The 26242-nt window shown below is 37.6% G+C and overlaps 1 protein-coding gene across 3 annotated transcripts in view; it reads right to left on the bottom strand.

Moving 5' to 3' along the window:
* tenm4 (teneurin transmembrane protein 4) overlaps positions 1-26242 on the bottom strand; it is a 212380-nt gene that overhangs the window by 54032 nt on the left and 132106 nt on the right. For 2 of the 3 annotated variants that reach the window (XM_055028140.1, XM_055028141.1), the window contains 5 exons: positions 25596-25790; positions 23281-23481; positions 15343-15528; positions 6844-6990; positions 5004-5220 (listed from right to left, as the gene is read on the bottom strand). In XM_055028140.1, coding sequence (XP_054884115.1) covers positions 5004-5220; positions 6844-6990; positions 15343-15528; positions 23281-23481; positions 25596-25790 — 946 coding nt within the window. Of the gene's footprint in view, positions 1-5003; positions 5221-6843; positions 6991-12864; positions 12892-15342; positions 15529-23280; positions 23482-25595; positions 25791-26242 lie in introns of all 3 variants that reach the window. The other variant, XM_055028139.1, reaches the window with a different exon arrangement.

Genomic DNA, 26242 nt, shown 5'->3' with positions numbered 1-26242 from the left:
CTGTCGTCGTTTGCGAAAAAAAAGCTGGTCCCCTAATAAATGCTGTACTGTCACTTCTTCATTAGACCATGGCTATTTTTAATATGTTTGGGCCTTAAACACTGCCACACACTGGAAACAATTAACACCAGCATGTTAGGAGCTGCCCTCAACATGTCCTTACCAGAGGCAAGATCATTCACCCCACAGTAGCCTGGTCCCTAGGAACCCAGTTTTATGTTAATTAGGCCAAGTCTCCTTGAGAGGACCTTGGATGTCCACTAGTGCAGCGTAAACAAGGAGGAGGACACTGCTATAAATGATTAGGCTCACACCTAAAGAACTTTCTGAACTCATTTACATATAATAACCAATAAAGAAACCCAGTCAAATTCTGGGTGCCTGATTAGTCATTCAAGGTGTGAGTTTATTGAAGGGATTTGTTTGAAAAGCCAGCCATCCCTGCTTTCTTGAGATGAAGCTGTAAAAGTGGAACTATCTCGTTCCAGGCTGTGTGAAGCCCATGGGAAAATGATTCCTCACTGTCGAGAGAAATTATTTAAATATTCACATCAAAATGAAGAAGGAAGAAAGTGAACATTGGGACTTTATTGGAGAAATTTCCAGCTGACATGATATAAAAAATGTTACATATTTGTTATCACCAGTATGTATAACATGAGACAAATAATCTGTGAAAAAAATCAAACTCCTTTTGCCTCCTCCCTGTGTTCCTATTGTCTTCTGCAGAAATACATCACTTAGTCAAAAACCACCAATCAGAGCAATGGGGAAGGACTTAGCGCTGTCAATCATGCTCGTCTACACCATGCAGCTGTACTAATGTCAGAGAAACAAAGTACCATTACAGAAAAACTGCTCATCTGCAATCATCTATGGCCTTGCTAATTATCCTGCACATTCACATTAAGTTTTGGTGTAGTGAATAGGCTGTGCTGTAGAAAAGAGCAATGGGAAGACATGAGCAGTGCATACACGAGAATGATTGACAGTGTTAAGAACTTCCTCTGACTGAGCTGCGTATTTCTGCAGAACCACAGGGGGGAGTAGAAGAGTAAACATTTCTCTCTGTTTCATCCTATGTTGTCAAGGTGTAGTGAAAGTTTTAACAAATATGTAAAGAATATTTTTTTCGTAAAAGTTACATCTTTTATTAAAATTAAGTGCAGCGTCTTGATGTTTTCAACTTTGCAGTTAGGCATCAGTAGGTGGAAATATGAGATTTTTCTTTTAACCACAAAAACATTTTTTCCAACATTTTTCCCCTTCTCAGTTAATATATTAATTTTCTGTGACATTACACTATACATTACTTCCAGACTTTTTAAGCATTTTTTAAAGAAATGCCTATGAATGCGACCATTTTTCAACAAAATGCCTATATTGATGTTAACCGAGTAAAAAAATATCTGTATTTGTCTGACGGCATGAAGCAGAGTTCCAATATACAATTTTAATGTTGACTTTTTCTGTAGAATTTCATGGGCAAAAAAGGATGGACGCCATATTCAGACAGCAGGTAAGGACATAATTTGAAAATGTAAATATATTCTCTGTTTTTTAGACAGGGACAATACATCCAAACCTATGCAGAAGTGAGACCTTGAGTCTCACTTAGACAATTGTAATAAATTTAGCAAAGAAAAAAAAATATTATTGATGACGGTTTTGTCAGCATGAACAGTAGAAAAAGTCATATAAAAACATATTAACAAATTTTGAGTTTATTTCCTTTAATCAGAATACAGTAATGAAGGAAGAGCACATTTCTATATAATTGTAGTTCAGACACCATAAAAAAAAAGCTTGTCAGAGGTAAATATAGAACTTTAGACCAATCCTAATAAACACCCCCATTACCAGGCACTCAACGAAAATATCATTATCCACACAAATGACTTGATTACAGGGTGAATCCTGATGCAAATATTAGCATGTCACCGTGGATCTCTTCCTCTCCCTCGCTGTATGTTACTCGCTCAGAGTGCAAATGGAAAACACTTTGGACTAATTTCTTTTCTGCAAACAATGCTACTAAAAGGCGTTCGGACAGACTACAACGGTTTTATTTCCGACATTAATAGCTTAATGCTAAAAAGAGTAGCTCTAAATAAAATTAGAAAAGTGCCAGCTAGCAAATGGAGTGGATGACTTCAGCCTGGCTATTAGAAACCAACCATCAATCTCTGTCCAAACTGTTCCATAGACAAAGTCCCTATTTACTATTCTGGTCAGCATCGACTGCTGGGCCTCAGCAGCCTGTTGTATTATGTGTCATGGTGGGGAATCAAGACATTTCATGCAGTGGCAGATGCTTTATTCAGTGGCACCGCTGCAGCTTTTTGCGGACGGAAACATCAGAAATAGCAGTCCAACACGTCTGCTAGCATGAGGAAGTGGCCAGCGGATCAAAAAAAAAAATGATCACGTGAGCAACGCAAGCATATCACAAAGGAAAGATGCTGACGCTCGGCCCGTCTGAAGACCCCTCCGCCACCACCGCCACCTCGTCATAACTGTCCAGATCTGTCAGTGGGAGGGGGAATGAATACCAAGCATGAATAATAGATTATCACCGATATTTTTAGGTGTGCCGAGGCCCACGCGATCTTGCAGCTCATCTCTGGATTCTTCATTTTACTTATTTATGGCCGAATCTTGTGTGAGAGACAAGAGTATTACTCAACCTTCCATGCCTCTAACTCTGTCCGGGGACGTACTGCAAAATGCTGAGTGCTTCTTGAGAGCCAGAAAAATGTCAATGAGAGAAAATGTCAGAGCGCTTCCGCTGAAGTAACAGCTGACGTTGTCGCAATGCATTAAAAAATAAGACCAAAAAATGATGCATTTTATGTTTTGAAGCATTCGGTTGAAGAAGAACTTCTTCACATTTTGTCATATTTTAACCAGAGTTAAACCAGAGTTGTGAAGAAAATTTTGCAATTTTAGCTTTTTCATAACGTTTGTGAAGGTTAGAGACCATAAAGGAATAGCAAACAGGAGAAATATAAAAATACTTCAGAGCCCTTCTAAAGATTCTTTTTCCTGCCTATTTTAATAGTTAAAACATTAGAAAACTCTTATTAGGCATAAATTCACACAATAGAAATCATCATGTCACTAATGCAAAGACTAATATCTACAGTCTTCTTTATTTATGCTCTTAGGGCAACAGCCAATTGACTGCTTTGCAAACGCCAGCCAATATCATGCCAAGTAGCATTACGCTAATTATTTTAGCTTCTCATTTTCTTCTGAATATTTTTCAATGCACTACAAAAAAAACCAAAAATGGAACACTGAACTTCAAATAGGTAGGTGTCATATTTCTTCACCTTAGAGAATCCTATATTTTAGGTTGCAAAAAACATATTTCAACCTTTGAATTCCTCATAGAGCTCTGTTAAAAAAGGATATCATCTATACATCTGAAAAAGAAAATCATTAAACTAAAAAAAAATCTACCTCAACACGGATATCCAACTAACCTCTCTGAGATAAACAGAGATCCATAGCTATTTCACATGACTGAACGACCGGAAGAAACCCACCGTTTGGGGGAGGAAAAAGCATAGAGAAGCTCTGTTTGCAGTTTGGCAAACAATACACCTGTGTAAGAAGGTCCTCTCATCAGCTGTGACCAAAGCTGAACATTTTGGCCAACAGGCAAAGCTATTTCTGGCAGAAAAGTTACTTAAACTTGCCCACCATGAACCCTGTGGTCGCAGTGTCATACTTTTTTCAGAGGGGAAAGAAAAGCTGGTTGAAGTTGATAGGAAGATGGATTGAGGTGAAACACAATCCAGGAGGAAAACCTGTAAGAGGTCGCCAAAGACTTAAAAAAGAGACAGATGTTCATCCTCCAGAAGGACCATAATGTGAAGCATAGCGGTGGCATCATGATGAGCCAAAGCTTTCATATTTCAAGTGTTTCTCTCTAAATGAATACTTTTGATTATAAAGATGTTTAAGCCCATGGGGTTGCCTACACCCAAAAAAGATACAAGAATATTACCAGCAAGAAAACAACAAAGAATAAAATATCTATTCTTCACATAAAACATTTAAGTGTTTACACTCTTATCTTATTCTTTTCTGAGTGTATATTAAATCTCATCTTTGTCTTCTACATTAGTATAATATACAAAGATGAGAGTGATTCATAATAAAGTAGTATGGAAATGAGCAACCCTGTCACACATGTGATAAAAGATGAAAAGAAAAAGAGACACTAGAAAACATCGGAGTAATCTTAAGGGATTCTGACTGCCATCCTGCCTGATTTAAAAGGTTCTCAAATTCAACGACTGGGGTGTCATGAGCTCTGCCTGTAGGAGTGAGCCACAGATGGATTACAGTAGAAGTAATCACAATGCATGAATACGAGATGCCTTTCTTGCTGAGGGAACACTGCCTCCTTTTTTTTTTGCCACATTCCATGTTTGTCCATCATCATTTGTCCATCATCCTTGCAGCGATGCATGCCAATTCTCTTTGCCAATTTGAGCCCCCACTGAATGCAGCTGCTTCCCCGTAACTTTATATGTAAATGAATGTTCTGGTTTTTTTTTTTCAACAAAAATAAAAGTGCTGCAATAGCTGTTTTAAAAAATGTGACTATTGTTTTACGATTTATGAATCTGTTCGAGAGCGTGTCACTGCAGCAAAATGTGGTGCTAGATAACAGTTTATCCAGGTCATAACATTGCAAATGTGTAAATCTGCTCCTGTTTGTTGCTGCTTTACTGATTTGAAAAGCAATCCAGCTTAGAATGGAAGATAACCTATTGTATCACACATTTTTTAGTCAATTTTAAATTGAATGCGAATAGACTTAAATCCTAATGCATTATACTTAGCGAGGCACTAAATAAACATGAGCTGTTGTAGCAGCTGGAATTCACAGAACTCTACTAATGCAACAAAAATGTATATGTTGTGTAAGACAAATAGCTCTGTGAATTTAGAAAAAAAAAGCCAGATGAGAGTACATTGTCACTCACTTTCCATCGAAGGGGTTAGCTCCAGGGATGGTGTGTGTACTGTCCCTGCCCACCAGGAAGCTCACTCGTTCGTAGAACGTCTGCAGGTTGCTCTGTGCAGAGGACATCTGCGTCTCCTGGATGATGTCCAGGGGGTCGGGCGAGCCCACGCATAAAGAGGTGGTGTGACAGGTTGCCTGAAGACAGCAGTCTGGATCCATGCAGTCCACCAGGCCATCTGAGAAGGTTAAACAAGTCAAAAGCAAACAGATTCACAAAAAAAAGAAGTGTGGTTCACACCTGGCAAATGCAGGAAAGTGTACTGAATAAAATATGCTATTTTATTCAGTGGGTAACACTGAGTACTAATATAAAGCTAAATACTATACTTATGCTGGAGTTTAGGAGTAGAGATGTATAGATAAGTGCAGACCAAAATTGTGGACAAATTTAAGCTTCAGCAACTCAAAGTAAAAAATTAGCTCCTCTGTTAGCCACCTAGTAGAAGTTTGTCCAGAACACGCCCAGCGTTATGGATGGAGCTAAATACAGGGCATTCCTGGATGGAAACCTTTTAGAGACGCCAAAAATGAGACGGTAAATGTTAAATGTTTTAAATGTAGATCCACTATTACCACATTAGCAGAAGTGTGCCCATCCCTGGTAGTCAGGTGTATCAAAACAAGTGGAAGCAATGTTGTAAACCTTTGCAAAAGAGCATAATATACAGAAGATACATTTCCTTCTCACTAAAAATTACTAAAATGAGTGTTCCTATGTAATGCACTTTACTTTGCTAAAGTGGGTCATTAACGTCTCCTAACCATTGCTTTCAGGGGCATATCTGGCCAGATGGGGTGATAAAAATAAACTGTGCTGTCAGGAGTCAGTCAAATCCCAGGCAGTACACTGCTTTTGCTGTTGAGAGCTGTGTGGTCCCTGTTAAGTGATGGGAAGACAAACAACCCCCTGTATAAATAAGGGAGGCTAGTGCACAGCTCAGGCTGAAGAATCAGGTCTGGAATAAAGAAAGTCACATCTCCCACTTGGAGTAGAGATTGGCGCAACATCCCTGGCTGGCTGGGTGTGTGTGGGAGTGTGTTCCTGCCTCTGCTCAGGGTTATTTAGAGGGAAAAGGACTTCGCTGTGGAGATAGAAAATGTTCAAAATCCCAGAGGTTAATAAAAATTGAGGTAAATTTATTAATACTTCCGATCAGGACAATTCTATTTCATTTGCATGAAAAGATTGCACCGGATGTGTGCATGTAGCTTTTACATGCTGTATTCAAATGTATTTTATTTAAAGGAAAAGACATCTAAAGGACTTTACTTAGAGCCAGACCATACACAATAAGATCCATGCATTATATCCACTTGTTATGGTTCTAGATGGCCAGTTAGCTTCAGAAAGAGAAGCATTTTTGTACCTTTTCTAAGCATTGATTTAGCCTGAATTGAGAAGTTAATGCTAACTGTAAGTCAGCTCTGCAGTTTTTCTGCTTCAGTATGTATTCATAATATGTAAGCTATATTGTTTTTTATGATTTGTGTATAATATTTACATTTTGGATTTGCTCTTCCCCCGTCCCCCTTTCTTTCTTCCAATTAAAATCAAGCTGGCTCCTGGGATTCAAGGCAGTGAAATCGGTACAGCATCTCAAGACAATTTCAACTGTTATTGGCTCTATATAAATAAAATTGGAATGGCCTACATAAAAGGTATAACAGAGCATGGAAAGCTTAAAGCAAGTACAGAATATTTCTCAAGCCCATAGGGGGTGAATTTTATTGTCAAATCGCGTCTGGTTCAGAGTCCGTGTTGGTGTCTGGTCAGTGTCAGAAGGCATTTGTGATTTTACCTCCATCGTTGTCCTTGACATCACTGCAGGCGGTTTCCATAGAGGTGTCACAGCCGGTGCCCCTCCAGCCCAGCTGGCACACACAGTACCAGCCGTTGTTACCCAGAGTGCACCTGCCATTTCCATTGCACAAACCAGGACAACCCTCTATGAAAAATAGATGAAGACAAAGACCAACGATCACAACTGAGTCTCAAATACAGAAAAATGAATGAACAAATAATATAGAACATCATTTGTGCACCAAAATTGCTTTACAAAAAAACTGGTTTGCTGCTCGTACTTTAAGCAGCAATAACCTAATGTTATGTGAAATTTTAAATGGATGAGAGCAGCTCTAATGACCCTCAGCTAAACTTGATTAATTTGATACACCTTTTGTAAAGCTTTCCAATATCCCTTTGCAGTAAAATCAGATAAGAGGGATCTTATTAATCAATATTCACTTATTACTACAGCATATTAGCCAGAATGTATGGTACTTTAGCTGTGCAGTGAAAGCAGTGGAGTTTATACTGCCCAATTTGAAATAATTTAATAGGTAATTTCGGATTTCAAGCTGTTTTTTCTTTTTATCTTTGCAAAAATATTCACATCCCTTCGACTTTTTCACATTACAGCCACAAACTTCAATGTGTTTCTTTAGGACTTTCAAGTGACAGACCCACACAAGGTAGTGAATGATTGTGAAATGCAAGGAAAATTATATGGTAGTTCTTGAAGTTTTTCACATGAATTTGCATTCAGGCCCCTTTCAGTTAATACTTTGTAGAACTACGTGATTCTTCACTTAAAGCCGCATGTCTTTTAGAATATATCTCTGCCAGCTTTCCACATCTAGAGGCTGAAACCTAAATCAGACTGGATGACTAACATCTGTGAATATCACTTTTCAAGTCTTACAGCAGATTTTAAATTGGAGTTGACTGGGCCATTCTAACACACAAATTTGTTTTAAGCTTTTTTATTGTAGCTCTGGCAACAGGTAAATCTCCACTATTATGTATTTTGGTGCCTCTAAAATGTTTTCTACCAGAATTGCCTGTATTTAACTCCATTAATAACTCTATCACAGTCGTGGGAACACTTACAGTGAAGCAAATTTTTCATATAGCACTTTAGCATTTCTGCTAACTGTAAAAATGCTTGGCACATTTAGCATCTTCTAAATTATCCTTCAAGTAGTTAAGATGGTTATATTCATGCTCTTTTTTTGAAATTGAAGATTATTTAGGCAGTAATTCCGTTTCCTGTTCTCACAATCTCCGGTATGATGAGGTGCAGCAAATGATGTTTATTCTGTACCCAGAATGCACTGCAGTAAAAAATCTTTCTGACTGGAGTCCTACAATTAGGGAAAAATCAGAAACAGTTAGCAGTATTATTTCTCAACAAATGTAAAACTGAAACCATGACTGAAAGGTCTGTTCCAAAGAATCACTTGTTAAAGCGCAGTTTTGCACACAGTCGTGTAATACATAACGTGCAATAGACACATGGATAGCATCAACATGATTGAATTTGTCACTTTAGCATTACCGATACCATCTTGCTGCCATGCTTAGCACAACTAACTTATAGTTAGTGGTGTCCACTTCTGTTATATCCTTTTCTGTCTGCTTTGTTATCTTTCTTCTCTGTATTTGTGTGTAACATGAAATTCCTAAAAAATAAAAATAAAAAAAAAAATAAAAAAAAACATAGGTTGTTTGTAACGTGACAAAATCTGAAGATTTCCAGGAAAAAAAATAAAACTGGAAAGTAAATATAGAAGTTTAAAAAGTGGTCTAAATTGCTGTCAGAGAAATGGGATTTTAACAATCAGTAATATCCCCTCAAATAGAGAGACCATGATATCCCTTCAGGAGAAGTTCAAAGCTAAACAAAATGGGTTTTATATAAATTGGAAAAGGTTGTGCTTGGTTGCTTTAAGCAGAGGTCGCCTAGCTGTATTTCTGGGAGCTGTGCCCCAGGGGATCGGAGGCAGGCTGGAGTAGAGAGACAGGTGAAAGATTTCATTGTTTCCTCTTGGATAGGTCTTCACAAGGGCACAGATCAGACGATTATGATGCCAATTGTTCTACCCTGTTTGACATTTATCTGATACATTATGATATTTATCCCCTCGCTGAGGCAGAGGGTAAAATCTAAAGATATCAAACGAACAGCTATGTCATGGTGTTAGAAGGATGTCTTGATAGAGAATGCTAAGCTGACCCATTTTATCATCTATCCCTCTTGTGCAGCTTGCTTTTACAGAGAGAACTGGACTGGAAAATAGAAATGGAAGAAAATAGGAAGGCAGGTGTACTTATAAGGTAATAATTGTAAGGGAGGAAAGGCTGATTGATGGATGAATCAGGGCTGCAATTATATCGTGACATAACTCACAATGTAGCCACAGTCTCGAGAATATATAATGTTAGAATAGAATAAAGAGCCACACAAAGTAATTCATCCCAAATTTCTTGAGCAAAACTGTCTGCCTCCATTTATTAAAATTTTTCACACAATTCAATTTTAGAAGTTAAAAGCTACTTAGTATCCTTTGTAGTGATTTGCAACCCCAAAAAAGCTAAAGAAGTCTTACAATATATCTGCTCTTTATAGCTGCACCATAATTTCGTACTGAAATATTTAGAAATAGCCATTCTGTAGTCAATATACTCCGGCCACTCCTACGCTTCGGAAATGACAATTTTCAATGAAATCTCTCGTGCTACAGCAAAAGGGACCTCTAGCAATTTCTCTACAGTAATTCTAAATGAAGCATTTATTCAATATGTACTTTGCATTTTAGAGACTGGAACCTACCAATTTTCAAATTCAGTTAAGTGTTTTAAATTAGGTAAAATGAATCAGAGTTGCAAAAGCAAACATTGTATTTTCCCCCATATGTCTGCTTATTGAGGCTGTCGGACAACATTTTGGAATATCAATATTGTAAGCATTTCATCTTAAAATAGTAATAAGACCGTGTTTTACAGCAAGGGCTCTGGTACACACACAGTGTGACATTAGCTCTGACACTAAAGTAAAGAATTAATGATAACTCATAGCATGAATGTTGCAAAAATATATTAAATTATTTATTTTAGTCAAAATTAGTATTGGCATGTCAAACTTTACAGAAACACTAATTGATCAGTAATCCAAGATTTCCTGCTTATTTGCGGTATAAACATCAGCTAACACAGGCCCATTTCTATTAGTTACTACTAGGTTTTCCCATATCTTCACTAAAAGCAACATTCAAAAGGTTAAAAACTGCCAGAAACAATGTGTGTAGTATGAGATTTTGCTCTTGCAATTAAATAATAATTGAAAGTTTTTTTTTCTAACTCTTCTGCTCATCGCTGCAAGAGATTACAAACAGAAATTGTTTATTACTGTTGTAACTTCAATTTCTACAAATGATTTAGAGAATTTATCATCAATAATAGAGAGAAAACTCAAATAATATTCTAGAAAACTGCAACCAAATTTAATGAACTGTTCGAAATGGCTTGCCTCTTGGACACTTTTGGCATTGGCTGTCCATTTATTGAGCAAATGGACAAAAACAACTCTGGTTAAGCCAGTGGAGCTGGACGATTAAGGAGCTCAGAATGTTTGTTATACGGATAAATAAAGCTTCACTCTCTTTTGGCTTGGTTTCAACTTAACTGGCAGAATATTTCAGAGAGAAGCCCCTGCAGAGCCCTGCCCGAGCCCGTCTGAAACAGCTCCAGACATGAGGATGCAAACGTTCGAAGAGCCCCTCTGGCAGCCTCTCTGATGCCAGGTGGTCTATAACCAAGTACGCAGGGAGGCTAAGAGAGGGGTGCCGGTGGCAGACAGCAAGGGGTGAAGCAAATCCTCCATTCTCGTTCTGCCTAGAACCATAAAGTCTTTTAATTAAAGAGGCTGCAGCCTCAGCACCTATCAGGCTTTGCACTGGACTGTAAGCTCATCTATAATGCAAGGCACGGGTTATGAATCCCCTCTCCCAACATCCCCCTACTGAGAAAGCTAAAATGCACAAACCAAACATTTGATATATATAGAAAGCAGCTCAGCTTGAATTGGGTGTGAAGGTGCTAAGTGGAGATTACTATGGAACACTATGTTGAAAAAGTGATGAGAGGAAAAGAAGATTTTGACTGGTGCATCTCAGTAAGTTAGAATATCATCAGGAAAGTTAATTGATTTAAGATATTCAGTTCCCAAAGTGTGAAATGTGTAAGATTCATCACACAATGTGATACATCTTTAAGCATGTATTTTCATTAGTGTTGATGATTTTGGCTTACATCGATCAACATGTGACTCTGGTGATACGCTTCCTGGTAGGGAGCCGCACCAAGTCTCAACTTGAGAAAACACTAACAGATAACATAACTCTCTAAATCAGGCCCTCCAGGATGTAATAAAACACATATTTTTTTTGAGATTGTTGTGGCCTAAAATTACTGATTTTGCACACCTTTATTGTAAAGGGTGCGGTCAAAGTTCCTAATGTTTTCAGTTTTATTTTTGCATAACATCAACTTTTAAGTTGCTGCACATAATCCTCCCAAAAAAAGAAAAAAAAAGGATTTTAACTTGAACAATATACACTGTATAAGCAAATCCTAAACAACATTTCAGAATGGATTTTGAAAATGCAGTTAAAAAAAACAGAAAGTTAAATTAGGAGGCAAAGAGTGCAGCGACTTGTCAGAAATGAAGGAAATACAAAAAATGTTAAGGTCAGAAGTTGCAGTGATTAGTGAAAATAGCAAGTCTGTGCAAAATTTGTGAATGATAAGTGAATTTGCAGCTAAATTCCTTACCAATTATGGAAATTTGCTCCTGAACCACCAACAGCTAGGATTCTGTCTCCAAATTTTCCACTAGACTCTGGCTTCCAAAGATTTACTTTGGAAGATGACATTGGACCACTGAGCCCCAGTCTGATCCTGCTGTCTCTGGTTCAAAAGTGGCTTGACAAAAGGAATACTGCAGATGGAGTTCATGACCTGGATCTGTCTGTGCTTTTTGACTATTTGTGAAACTTTGCCAAACTCTTAAGTTGCTTATTCCAATTTTTCAACCACAACTTCCTGGACTGCTCAGGTCTGAGTTCAACCTCTGGTGAAAGTGCAGGTGTTCTTGCATCTTGCAGTTTCTTCACAAGTAATTACAGGAAGGTGGATAGACAGATCGGAGTGTTGTTTTCTTTAATGCCAAGTATAAGCAATGCCCTGGATTTATTGGGCCACCTGCACTCTTAGAACAAAATCCCAGATACAAGGAGCTCAGAGGAGCTTCCTCTTTGGTGTGGCTGGGGTTAGCCTTTAAGACAGGGGGAGGAGTTTCCTCACCTGGAGGGAAAATCCAAGTAGAACTGCTGCTAATTCACACCTTCCCTAGAAAGACCTGAATAGTGGCGGAGAGAGAGAGGTTTGTTTTTTCTTCCTGGACCTGTTATTTTCGTGACCCAATCTCAGATAAGGGGAAGACAATGGATGTCTGCATGAATTGACATTTTCCTTCCAAAAACTTTATATTAAAATGCTTTGACACCATATAATGCTGTATTTTTGAAACCCGTTTACTTTTTGTCGATTACACTCCTTCTGGAAAGAAGTGACTCTGAAGATAGCTGTTTTTTTACATAATTGTGAAGGCTAAACTATGTCCATAACATAAAAATCTTGTATTACAGATTTTTTATTCATCTAATGTAACACTGAACATTTTTGAAAAACTTAATTAAAAAAAATATTATTTGCAAGCCATAATCATCAAAATGAACACAGAGAAACTTTTGGAAAACAATATTGAGTAATGAATCTATTTAAGTTTCAAATTACCGACTGAACTAATAAATTCTAATTTATTGAAATGCATCTGTACAATGAGAAGCACAGTGTTTTGGATGGGAATGGACCATGGTGTGTGTCTGCGTGTGTTTAGGTGTGTGTTTCATGGCTTATTAATGCTGACCGGCGTTACAATGAGTTAAGCGCAGAAAAGATTGAAGGAGGAATGCCATACCTTTCACTACCTTATCCAGATAGTGAGCTTGAGAGATAAAAGACAGGACATATAAGGGAGGTTTGAACAGTGGCACTTCCATGACAAGACAGCAGGGCAATGTGTTAGTATACGTTACAAAACGCGGTTAAAAAAACAACAACAACAAAAAAAAAAACAGCCACAAAGCATTAACAGCATGCATTACAAGCAAGACATCGAGAACAATCCCACACAGGAGAGGGATGGAGACAGAAGGAAGACAGGGGGAAATTGTGGGACGCAGAGGAAGATTGCAGTCGCCAAAATGAAATCTTAAAAAAAAAAAAAAAAAAAAATGTCTGTTTCTTTTTATTAAATGATGGAAACAACTGAATAGTCCAGAGGAGCATTTTGAAAACTCTGGCACTGACGTGCATATTGCAGGCGTCAGCAGTATTATGCAGGACAGAGGTCACAAAAAGCTCTTTAAATTATCGTCTGTGGACGATGCAAGTGGCCTCGTCAGGAATGAGACCAGATCAGACCTGTAGGGGGCCTGAGGCCAACACATTGGGCCCTCTGTGATGTAAATTGATTTAAATTGAGATCTTAATGTATGACACAGAGAAATCTTCTTGTTGAATCTGGATCTCAATATGGCCTTTATAAAAGAGCCATCAATAATGTACGGGCCAGCATATAAAACATTCACAAACTGAGCCGAAGCTCTGTTCTCAGATAGTGCTGCCTCGAGACCAATGAGAATACTGTGAGAAAAATCTGCTTTTTCTTTTATGAGCTTTTATTTCTGGTTTCCCTTTGACTCAAACATATGGGGAATCACTGAGGCAGCTAAGAAAAGGGATTATCATTGTGCTGTCAGATTTTTGTATCAGCTGTAAAAGAAAAATTAAACCACGATGTGTCGAAGCAACCACCAAGAAAAGGCCTTGTCTTTTACTTTTGCTTTTAAAACATAACATTACCAATGTGATTGATTTCCTGACATATCATGACTGGTGTGTTTTAACTTGCTGGCTTTTATACTTATATGTATGAGTAAAGCTTATATTTATTTGATTTATATGATATGTCTCGAGATATACTAAAACAAACAAAGAGAAGTAAGAAGAAATTGGTGAATTTGCATATGAAAACACAGAACAGGCACCAAGCCACATATTCCTTTGGTTGTTTCACCTTTTTCATCAAGAGTTCATGAAAATTGTACCCTTACTTTAAGCTAAAAAAAGAAGTCAAAACTCATTACTCATGATACTACATACAAAAATGTGTGCAACAAAATCTCAATTTTTTAGCTTGTGTGGGTTACCAGGAAAAGTTTATCATTTTTTAATTAGTTAATGCACCAGACCTACATGCTACAATGTCTGTTTCAGTGTGCATATGTGAATTTGCAAGCAAATTTTTGGAATGTCGCAAAAAATTTTTTAAAAAGGAAATACAGATCAGCTGTGTTTCCCTTGACTGGTTTTGGACTGAATCAACCATGCTACGGAAAACGTAATTTTGTCAGATGTTGATGCTGCACATGGCTGTAATAAAAAGGAAGTAGATGTTGCTAACTAGGATGAACCACTCATCTCAGAAAATTTGGTTTTCAGGAATGTGTTATCGGCCAAGTTGTAATTGTTCAGTCATGTCAACATTAATAATGTGACATGCTGTCCTGAGATGCAGAGAGAGAAATGCAATTCGAAAGCAGCAGAAACAGCTGATGAGTCATGTGAAGTAAATGTTTGCTACGTCAAAACTTAGCTGACAAATGTGTTTCCATTTCCACTAACTCTTTTTCAGAAACAAAACAAAAACAAAACACCTCCAGGAAGTATGAAAACATTTTTGCAAAGTTATTTCAAAGCGCCACATCAAGCTTGTTGATGTCCAGCATATTTGAACATATAAACTTGATAACAAAAAAAAAAAAAAAAAAAAAGAAGAAGCCATTGATAGTTTCTAGATAATCACGTTTCTTTTTAAGGTTACATTATGCTTTTCTAAAAAACTTTTGACATTCAATCAAGGTCTTAAAAAACTTAGCTCCAGTCAGTTTTTAGTGCAAGAGAGCGACAGTATTAGTTGCTGAAAAACAGAGCTGAAAGCGGTGGTTGACCGTCTTACAATGACTCACACATCAGCATTTGAAAATAATAGTAAATGGAAAGGGAGCAAAGAAAGAGATGAGGATAAGGATGAGTAAAATGAAAAGACACCTTAGCACATTCCCACATTAAAATGCATGAAGGCAAGCCTCAGATCCTTGAGTAAACCTGTTCATGCTTTACTGAGTTGCACAAATTCAATTAAGCATGCTTTCCCGTTCTTTCTCCGACTGGATACTTCCTCTCAGACCAGACGCTTACACATTCAGGCAGAGTGGTAGTCTGCACGCCTTTGTTGGTATCCCTCCCCCATTTCACTGCATCCTGACCAAACAGACATATACGTCGAAGCTGTCCCCCCCCTTAACAAAACACCAGCCTCCTCTCTTCCTACCAATGGTGCAGTGTTCTCCATTCCAACCAGGACTGCATTCACATTTGCCGTCCTTGCATGTGCCGTGCTCGTTGCAGCGCGGGTGACACGCCCTCTGGTCACACCCGGCGCCCATCCAGCCGTCGTCACAGCGACAGGTGCCTGAAACACAAACGCCGTGGCCTCCACAGTCGGCTGCACAAATCTCTGTGGGAGACAAGACACAGAGGAAGACAAAAAGGACCGACAGAGAGAAAGAAAGGAGGGGTGGGGGTAGGAAATGGGAAGACAGGGCGGTGATGGGACAAGGCAGAGGTGGAGAGAAAAAGACAAATCCAGAAGTTATTGTCAAAGAAAGGCGGCCACGCTCCACTACCTTGTCTGATGGCAGCTGAAAAGAAATTCCTGCACCTCATCGGGACAATCCTTTTTTGACAATACAAATCTAATAAGTCCATTACCGAGAGGAGACAAGATTTGTGTGGCCTTAGCAGACTTATTCTTCCTCACTTCTTCTGTTCTTTATGTTTTCTCTTTATTTGAACCACAAAATGGCTAAAGAATAAAAAAATTATACACATATGGCATTAAGAAAAAAATGCTGCAAATTTAACAGTCCATTAATTCAGAAAAAATTCAAACATTATTCACTTTAAAACAGCGCACAGTTAAAGGCTTTGCCACTGTTTTGGCCGTGGGCTGAAGCAGGCAGTAGAAAGCGAAGTCCATGAATATTTTCTGGAAGGTTTTTATCCAATTTAGTTTTGCATTAAGCTGATGTAAATAGCAAACTATTTGCAATAATTGTCAAAGGGTCATTTCTAAGTTTAGTTTTGCTATAAGGTATGAGCATTTTATATTAAATAGAGAACTCTGCATACTTCCTGTATTTTTATGTTATCAACTCCAATTCAAATAGCAGTCTGCTGTGTTTAATTATTTTCTGGTGTTGAAATTTCCTTTTCTGTGTTCAAGAACAAAAGAACATTTTTTGTGCTTCAAATCTAACAATTCACATTTAATTAATGAAATGAAATATCATCAAAATTTGTTTAACAAAAATGTAAAATATATTGCTGCCACATTTTCTCAATCTCATCCTGAAATTATCTTGAAAATCCAAGTTCCAAAAATAAGACGTTAGTCACTAAAACTGCAAAATAAGTGGTCGACTTTTCTGAATGAGTAGTGAACTCAATGAAGGTACTCATAAAAAGCGATTAGAAAAAACATGTTGATCTAACATATTTTTGACAGATCTTTCAAAAAGAATTCCTTTATATTTTAAGGAATTAGGTGAAGCAATTGATTTACAAACAATTAAAGACAACTTATCAGAATCAATTATCTATTGATTTTTTTAATTTATTTATACAACAATTAACAATCAACTAATGTAACGAAAGCACTTAATGGTAAAAATCACATCAAGTCTTGGAGTGTAAAAATTTTACACTGAGTGTAAAAATTTTACACTCCAAGACTTGAATAATCAACTCCTTTACTGACAGTTAAACAGAGCGTAGTGAAGTGCAATTTTCCACTGCAGGATTTAATAAAATACGTTTTTAAAAAAGACACTTACGAAATCAAGTGCTACGTTTGCTTTGTAGCAAATGTTCACCGTTTGTGACTTTTCGTCAATTTTCACAGTTTGACGCTTTCCTGCAGTCAACTCATCTTAAAAATGTAATAAATTCACTTTAGATAGTAATCTAAAGACCGACAAAGAGAAATTCAGAATTATAGTACTTCAGCTATATTATAGTACTCAAATAGTTCTACTTAATATAATTGGAGTTGTAGTACTGTGACAACTGTAATAAAATAGTTTTCAAAGTTTTGATAGCTGCCAGCTTATCAAAACTGTGATAAACTTGCAGTTATTACAGTTTTTCAAAATTCTGGCAGTTATCACAAAACTGCCAGAATATTCAATTTATGTGTTCACATTTTTGCTTTCACTGGATGCAAAACGTACAATTTCAAATCCAAGCAATAACATTGACTCATTACTAATTATATATTTTTGTCCCACGCCCTTCCACTTATACCCCAAGGAAGTGTAAAGTAGTTGTCTGAGAGAAGATGTCTGCAAATTTATCAGTAGACCCAATACAATTAGGTCTTATCTTTGTCTTAGGTTTCTAATTTTAGTTTTCCGCTTTGCACTTTTTTAGAAAATATGTTAACATGACTACAAATCTACAGGTCCTTTTTAAAAGCACTATACATTTAGTGACATTACGCAAGGCCTAAGGCAAGTGATGAATTTCTGAAGATAATCACCCTTTGTTCAGCTTTGCCATCCACAGTAGTATTAATTTTTTGCTTTGAATCACCAGATTTAAAGTCTGAAAAATAAATGGACTGAGTTGCAGGTCAAACGCAACTCTAATGGACCTAAATCTATGAAAAGTCAATCATCCATTAGAATATTCATAAACATGTAGCTGATAACCCTGTCTTTTGTGCCTCTTGTGATGCCATCAATCCATATTCCTTAAAGCATAATGCTTTTTCTTCAGAGAGTTTTAAAAACTTTTAATTTTGCCAAATCTTGAGGTGGAAATCCATGCTTACTTATAATGTACAACTGTTAGTGAAACAAAAGTGCTCCAGTGGGATGATGTCTTTTAGATGAATATTTCCAGTATACTTTTTCCATTTTCTTTTTTAGAGCTTTTTGAGCAGAGAAGGAGGACATTCATAAACTCCAGAAGAATGACACAGAGAGTCAGAGTGAAGTCTGGTCCTGCCATTGTGCAACAGCTGAAAGACCTCCCTGACTCGGTGTGATGAAGCCTGGGACTTTACCCTCATCTCATGAACTCGAGGGAGAGCATGACAAGCAAAGAAATTAAACACTGACAGATTACTTCTGAGTCTCATTGAAATGTTAACCTCTTTATTAACTATTCTGTGGTAAAAGAGGGCTTAGTCGTATGGGCAACAATGAACAATATTACTACTGGCTTATTAGCCAAACCAATTCATGTATGACCACAGGGGACCAAACTGGAGGTAAAATCTTTTAATAAGTCAATTACAACGTTTGCGGTGCCTATTTTGCCGTTGAAACAAATTGAATCTGAGTGTTATTTTTCAGTCAAAAACCCTAACATGGCAACAGTGTGTAAAAAGCTTTAAAAAAAGAATCTCACCCTCCTCTGCTAATTATAGATCAGCAAAAACTCTGCAAGTCCTAATTTCATATCTGACTTCTGATGCATTGCGTATGCTAGTAGTGTCTGGATAATTGCCTCCAAAGAGCTTTGAGTACAGCCATCGCACAAACAGATTACTGCATAAGCAAATAGAACATATGGGAATGATTCACTCATAAAACATTTACACTGACTTAAAAAGTTTTCACCCCTTCTGAACTTTTCCCCATCAAACACATTTGCACATTGTGCATTTTTAAACCAGCCTACAAAGTTGTGCATTCTTTACACTATTTTTATACTTCAGATTGTCAAGAATTATTTATGGAAACGTTCAAGAGCATTCATCATTTTTAATCCTGTACATGTATGCACTACAGCTGATCTCTCACTTCAAACTTCAAAGTTCACATGTGCTGTTGTAATATTTTGCAAGTTCAATTTCATATTCTCTAGAGATAAAATCACATTTAAAACAAGATGCTAATAAACCAAATAATAGAGATCTCATTCATACATGTTTTTGAAAAAGGAGGAGAATGAAACAGATGCTTGCAGTTAACTGGAATGGATACTGGTCAGAGAAACCAGAGCCAATGTGATTTTCACACAAATGTTCACTTGGAACCAAAAGGGAACCTTTGCAATAATAAAGATGCAATTACCACCTACAAATAAACTCTCATTATCTTTGGCAAGAGGAGCTCACACAGCAAGAAACACCTATGCTCTTATGGTGGCTGTTGGACAAAAGGATTGTGTAAACAGAGATTCCTCTGGGTGGGAGGAAATGGTAAAATTGGCATAAAAGACATACATAAAACCTCAGGCATACTTTTATTGGTAGTAACAGAATTACTACATACCATGTACATTTTTGGAACACAGCTCCAAAGACAGCAGAGAAAAGAAGTTTGTCATATAAAAAGTATATAGGAAGAAAGGAAATCAATTTCAAGTATTCTGAAAGCTTTCCATGTTTTCTGTCATGGTGTAAGGTAATATGCAGCTTTCTGCAGAACCTCGCAGCATAGCTTACTGCTGTATTAGAGCCTAGAAAGCTCTACAATGAACAGGATAAAGGAGGATAAAAAGCCAACTCATCATCATTTACAGAGCATTTTCTCTGCAAGGCACACCCAGACTAACTGCCCATTTCCCCCCAAAGCCTTAGGATTACCTAATAGGTCATCATGTCTGCTTGGAATACAAAAGGGATTCGTGGATCAGAGAGGCTGTGGCTGTACTAAGGCTCTCATTTCAGAATGAATTATGTGAATACAAATTAAAATAGACTGGAGCTGTAAAACTGGAGCTGATTATCAACACATCAGAAACCTGCTGAACCAAAAATATCTAAAAGGAAACAATAACAGATTACACAAGAAGTTTTGCATTAGCATTTATTCATCAAGTTACTGTCTGTAGACAAACAAATTAATGAAGATGAATAAGTTTTAGTCATCTTCCACACAATTTTGTCATCTCTGCTGCCAAAAAGTCTCTTAAATTGCTTTGCTTAGGGCAGAAACTGGCCCCCAACATAGATAGAGCAATCTATCTTTTTCCAACTGAGAACATGGAGTCTGACTTTGAGCTGACTCTCATTCCAACTGTGAACCACTCTGGTGCATGCTTAAATTTATGGGAAGGAGAAGCCAACAGAACCACATCGTTGTGAAAAAGCGAAGCTGAGACCCTGACACCTGATTTCTCACTGCCGTTTCTGGCTTCACAAATGGCGTCTTGGAATGCACCCTGGTGGGAAGGGGAATTATTCAGCTGGCCGTTCACATTCCCGTTTCTGTAACATTCTGCATACGGCATGAGTGACACATGCTTAACAAGAAGATTGACATGGTAGGCTCTGTAAACATGTTTTTTTTACCAGCCTGTGTATGGCTGAATGTGAATAGTGAGTAAATATATATGGCAAAATGTCACAGTCTTCAAAAAACACCTAAAATGAACACTTATGGCCCTTTTCCACTAGACTATCATCGGCTTGGCTAACCTTCACTTCACACAGTTTGGGTGTTTTTTTATAGGGAGTTTTTTGCCATCTCTTACTACTCTAGTTATCTCTACAAAATGCCTTGGGAGACAAAAAATCTCAGGCTATGTTCACACAGCAGGACTTGAAGCTCCATTCTGAATCTTTGCTGAAATCAGATTATTATTTTTGTGTGGCTTTTGTGACTACAATCAGACTTCTGTGTGAACGGCTTATGACCCCAAAACAATCAGGCAAAATGCGACAGACTGCAGACTCCTTGATCGGATACGTTTAGCACCACATATGCAAGTGGCACAAATCGGATTCATTTTGGACAAACAGGTCAGAATTGGGCCGTTCAGATTGCCACAAAAAAGTCATACATGGGTTGCATACAGGCCAGAAAAAATAATAATCAGATGTTTGCTCAAGTCTTCTCCAATCCCACAAGACAAAAAGAAGAAGAAGAAAAAAAAGGCATCCCAGAAAACCAAATTCCCGTGAGCCCACTCAGCTAAAACATGGTCCATTGTTCCATGATTACACATTGAAAACCACATAGATTCTTAATCTGAGGTTCAACAACCAGCAGACATCTGCACCTCCAGTCCTCAAGGGTCGGTCCTGCAATGTTTACATGAGTTGTTATTCAAACTTTTCACCACATTTCTTTAAGTTTTGCCAAAAGACTGTGATGTTTCTTGCTAGCTCTGATTTGACTTGTTGCTGAGATGTGCCGAGCAACTAAACCTATCCTGCCTTGATAGTTAGAACACACTTTATGGTTTTCTTTATTAAAAATAGAAAACAACTGACTGTCGCTGTAGCTGTTTACACTGTTGACGTGTGTCAACCTCAACAGTCCCATAATGTCCAGCAGCTTGTGATTTTTCTGCTGCTGTAAGAACAGGAGCTTTTCATTTTTCTGTCAGTTGAGAGATGGAATGTTCTACCTTAAAATTTTAGTTAACATTCACCTTTTCTTGACTACCAAGCAAGAACTCTCCCTATGGACTTAACAAACACAATGGAAACAGCCTTCCAGAGCAGAGAAGAAAAAAATATATTCTTAGCTGTGAATGTTGCACAGTTGTGAAAGTAGCAAGATCTCGAGAAAGCATTAACTTTCATCATTCCACTGTCAGAATACCTGCTTTGCTGTGCATCTTTTCCTCCAATCGCAGCTGCCACCTAACCATGCAGAAACTAAAGGAGGAAACCGTCCGTAAAAGATGTAAATTAAGAACAGAATCAACAAAAATGTAATTGCTGGCGTTGGACTTCCAACCGATAATTGATGAGGCTAATTTATGCCTTTACGTGAGACATTTTCTATTAAGAAAATCACCAATGCTCACATCTCTGATGAGCCTCGCAATTAGCAAAGTTGATCTGAATCAAGCTGGGAGATAAATTTGGAAGCAAGAGTGATGGGATTTCACAGAGGAAGTGATTGAGACGTCAATTGTGCTACATGTTGTTGATGTTACTTGTCAGTTGTGATAAATTAAAGCTCTGATGGGCAAGAGAAAAATATCACAAAAGTTCAACCAGATTTGATTGCTTACTGTCAACCTCAAACTGATTATTGAAGGGAATCACTGAGGCATTTGTGTGAATTTGGAAAATACTAAATGTTTACCTCAGACAGAAAAGCCTGATAATTATTAGAAGAAACATGTAATCAAGCAGAAATGCATTTACACACAACAGTGGAGTTAATCAAAGACTGACAAGTTTCTAAAAAAAATAAAGGTTGTTTTAATTCTTTGATGTGATAAACTGCACAACAAAAGTTTATTGGATACCTGTGGATACGATGTGTGCAAAGCAAAAAATTAATAAAAATTAGCAAATTTACATAATCTTTTGTGCCAAATTTGAGAACACAGAGAAGAATCTCAGCACCATCTGTCTAAACTTTCTTCTCTGTATCTTCAGGTTTCATTTATGATTTAGTTGGTCATGAAAAGATGTCTAATTTTGTGTCTGATTAATTATTTATGTGTAGATCTGGACACATGTTTTGGGTCATTGTCCTGTTTAAAGATCCAGTGTTGACCCATTTTCAGTTTTCTGGTCAAGGCAACCAGATTTTCATTTAAAATCTCTCATTTGTTTTTAAAGAGTTTTGACTCTAATAAAGTTCTTTGGTCTTTGGGAGACAGACATGCCCAAAACATAACAGATCCTCTACCCTACCTAACAATGGGCGTGAGATGCCTTTCCACATATTCACAATTTGTTTCATACCAGAAAAAACTCAAGCTTAGTTTCATCTGATCAAAGCACACATTTCAAGTTCCAGCTCAGGTTAGCAAATGACAAAAATATAAAAACTATTAATTGCATTTTTCTTCCTTGCACACAAAAGTCCTAAGACAGAACTTTTGTGTTGTGTTTAATGTACCCCCGTAAATCTGTCAGACAAGCGACATCCGCAAACAAGAGTAATGGATGACAAAATTGCTTCACTTTGCAACTGTACAATCTTATTTTGGTGATAAAAGGGGGATTAATTGTGATTAATTAATCACAAACCCTACACTTAACTCAATAAAAAATTCTGTAGTTCCACTTCTAAATAAGATAAGCCATGTCAAAATCTGTAATTTTCAAACTAATTTTGTATTTCAACCTTATTCTTTAGAGCAAATATGTTTGCTTCATTATTGAGAAGCACTGATTAACAGTCAACAAGATGATGGCCTGATACCATTGCCTTGTTTTTCTACCTCAGTTGGCTTCTGCAAAGAATACCCTGCCAATGTTTCCTCTCATTATGGAACTGCTTACCTGTAGAGCAGTCGTGGCCCGTCCAGTTGGGATCGCAGCTGCAGGTTCCAGTGTCTGCCAGGAAAGCTCCATGTCCAGAGCACTGGTCCATGCAGGAGGCCCTGGGGCTTTCACATCCCGGCCCTCCCCAGCCGATGAAGCAGTGGCACTCTCCCTGGACACAAACGCCTCGGCCAGAGCACGTTGGATCCAGGCAGTCCACTAAAAGCGTTTTGACAAAGGGGACAGTGTTAGACACACCAGTCACCTACTGTTTCCCTCTTTTCATAAGCACCCAGGCATTTTTTTTCTTTCTTTTTTTTCTCAAGCCTGAACAGAATGACAGCAGCAGTGGGCTTCAGCTCAAATGCACGTGAACAATGAAAGAACAGAAGGAGCAGACAGAAAATATATTTTTTTTCCCTAGAGGCTAGAGAAATGATTTACATAGAAGCAAATTAAATGGCTGTTTGCTTAGTTGGTGTTATGGCCCAAACCTACAGGTTCTGCCCACACTTCTGCTGGCGTTCTCCACTTATTTTGTGTAAAACAATTCCTCTGAAAGGACAGCTTTGCTTATTAAATACATAGCTGGAAAAAAAATAAAAGCCACATTGATGTAGCAAAAAAAAGAAAAAAAAAAGAAGTGAAGCCTACATTAAGTGGATGTAAATAAGCAGTAAATAAAAGTCTGTAAACAGACTTGTATGGCAAAAAAAGCATTGTAAGGTCCATTCATTTCGCTGGCTTTACTTTGTTTTTTTGTACATTGCTGTGCACACTCCATTATTTCAGTAAACAGTGAATAGGCAAGTCATATCTCTCAAGCGCTGCACATTTTGTCATGTTATAGTGGAAAACTTTGATGTTTTTTGTTAGAATTTTATGAAAGAAAAAATAGTGCATCATTCTAGTAGGAAAAATAACATGGCAAACTTTTTTTATTCATGAAAATAAGAACAGTGTGGTACGAATTTAAAGTCTGAACTCCGACACAACTGCAAACCTACCAAGACATCCATCTAAAATCGACAGGCTGGGACAGTATTGCATTGATAGGAAAAGAAACCAGAAGGGCCCTTGGCAACTCAAGGCCAGCTGCAGAGGATTGTCATGGCAATGTCTACTAAAGTTGCAGTAGGTAACTTTTGTAAAAATGTGTTTTTTACATATTTGTTAAACTATATCCTGAGTTTAATCTAAGAAATCTGTGAAGAAAATTGAGCTCACTTGCCTCGTCTTTGTGGTTCTAAATAAATCACTCCCATCCTGGTCACAAAGATAATTGGTAAATGTTTGCAAAAAACAAACAAAAAAATAGACATAATTTTCCTTTAAGTTCAAAATAATACTCTATTTCGATTTGTTAGATAAAATCATCAGAAAATACATTTACATTTTAGGTCATATTACATGACATAACTATGAGCAAATTTGCATGGCAATGAAAAAGCCTTTTCTCTTAATCGCTTCCCCTCACTGACATTTCTTGTTTCCAGGGAGCAACAGTCGCAGGAGCGTACAATCACAGAATCAGCATTTTCGCTACAAGTTATTTGTGCACACAGATGGCAAATGGATGCCAAGTAGGAGCAATGTCTAGCCTCTGAGAGCAGTAGGCCACCCCATGGCAGGTCTCCTTTATCATAACAAAAAAATGGATATAAAGACTGTTACAGCTAGACAAACGGGATCGCTCGCCTCTTAGCAGATGGTTTGGGCTCAAGACACAAAGATCAGAGGCTAACTGACAAGAAACTCTCTCCTGGCAATTAATCATTTCTGCTGAAGGTCACATGGAAGAAAGGTAAAAATGTTAAAGGGCCCTTGTGCACATTCTCCTCCACTCCTTATGGCTAACACTCCACCTAAAATAGAATGGGGGCCTATGGATGTCACAAACCCCATTTATCAAAGTCCCAAAGTCCATTTTTCATCTTGAAATGAGAGCCTTCAAGAGCTGACAAACACAATGGCTCCTTCAATCTTATCTAGTCAAACCTTATCCAGCGACAAATGAAGGTGGAGTTCCCCCTAGATTAACATCAGAGTTTATTGTCTGAGCTTCAGACATTAAATGCGCTGTTTTCAACCAGAATATTGCCTCATACTGATGATTTAACCAGGCAAAGTCACATACGATGTATATTTCATAGCTTTATGTATATTCTCTTCACTACTGAAGAGTTCAAGCTTTCAAGTCAAAACAGAAACCCCCACACGAGTGCACCTTTTAAATGTGTAACTAATAAGTTAATAGGAAGTTATGAGCTGGAATCATATTATGTGGACTTTTATTAGGTTAAGGCAAGTTAAGTGACATTGAAAACAAGCACCTTCTTCACAGTTCTCCCCTTTGTATCCAGGGTTGCAGATGCAGGTTCCCCCAATGCAGGTCCCATGGCCGCTGCACGTGATGTCAATGCACTGGCTGGTGGGAACATCACATTCGGAGCCCTTCCAGCCGCTGTGGCACATGCAACGACCTTTAAGGTATTGACCATTCCCACTGCACAGCACCGGACAGGCAGCTGTGAAAAGAACAAAGGACAGAAATCCATTTAAATGGAGCGCTTACTGTAAAACAAAAGCCTCTTTTGACAAAAAGTGAGACTTATAATAAATGAGTGATTCTCTTGCAGTCCTTCTCGCATCACATTCAGTGGCAAAATTAACTCTGATCTTTGTCCTGACTTCTTTTTGTGACAACCCATGTGTTTTAAACTTATTCCACTAATTCATAAATGCTGTCTGAATTCAGTATACAATGTAATTCTGCTTAGAACAATCTGTTAAACTGTACAAATCAGTTCAAATATTAAAAGCCTGAAACTTTTGAAATCAAATGAAAACAAAATCTGTTAAAGTCACATAGCACCTAAGTTCAATTTATAGAAATTTAGACAATTTACCATAAGTGTGAAATTTAGACATGTTACTGAATAGCTTGAAAAGCTAACATTAGTTAAGATGCTAGCATTAC

The sequence above is a fragment of the Poeciliopsis prolifica genome, unplaced genomic scaffold (genome assembly GCF_027474105.1).
Source record: "Poeciliopsis prolifica strain line A6 unplaced genomic scaffold, Auburn_PproV2 SCAFFOLD004, whole genome shotgun sequence".
Lineage (NCBI taxonomy): Eukaryota > Metazoa > Chordata > Actinopteri > Cyprinodontiformes > Poeciliidae > Poeciliopsis > Poeciliopsis prolifica.
The sequence above is the reverse complement of the archived record's forward strand: the minus strand, read 5'-3'. Positions and strand labels throughout refer to the sequence as shown.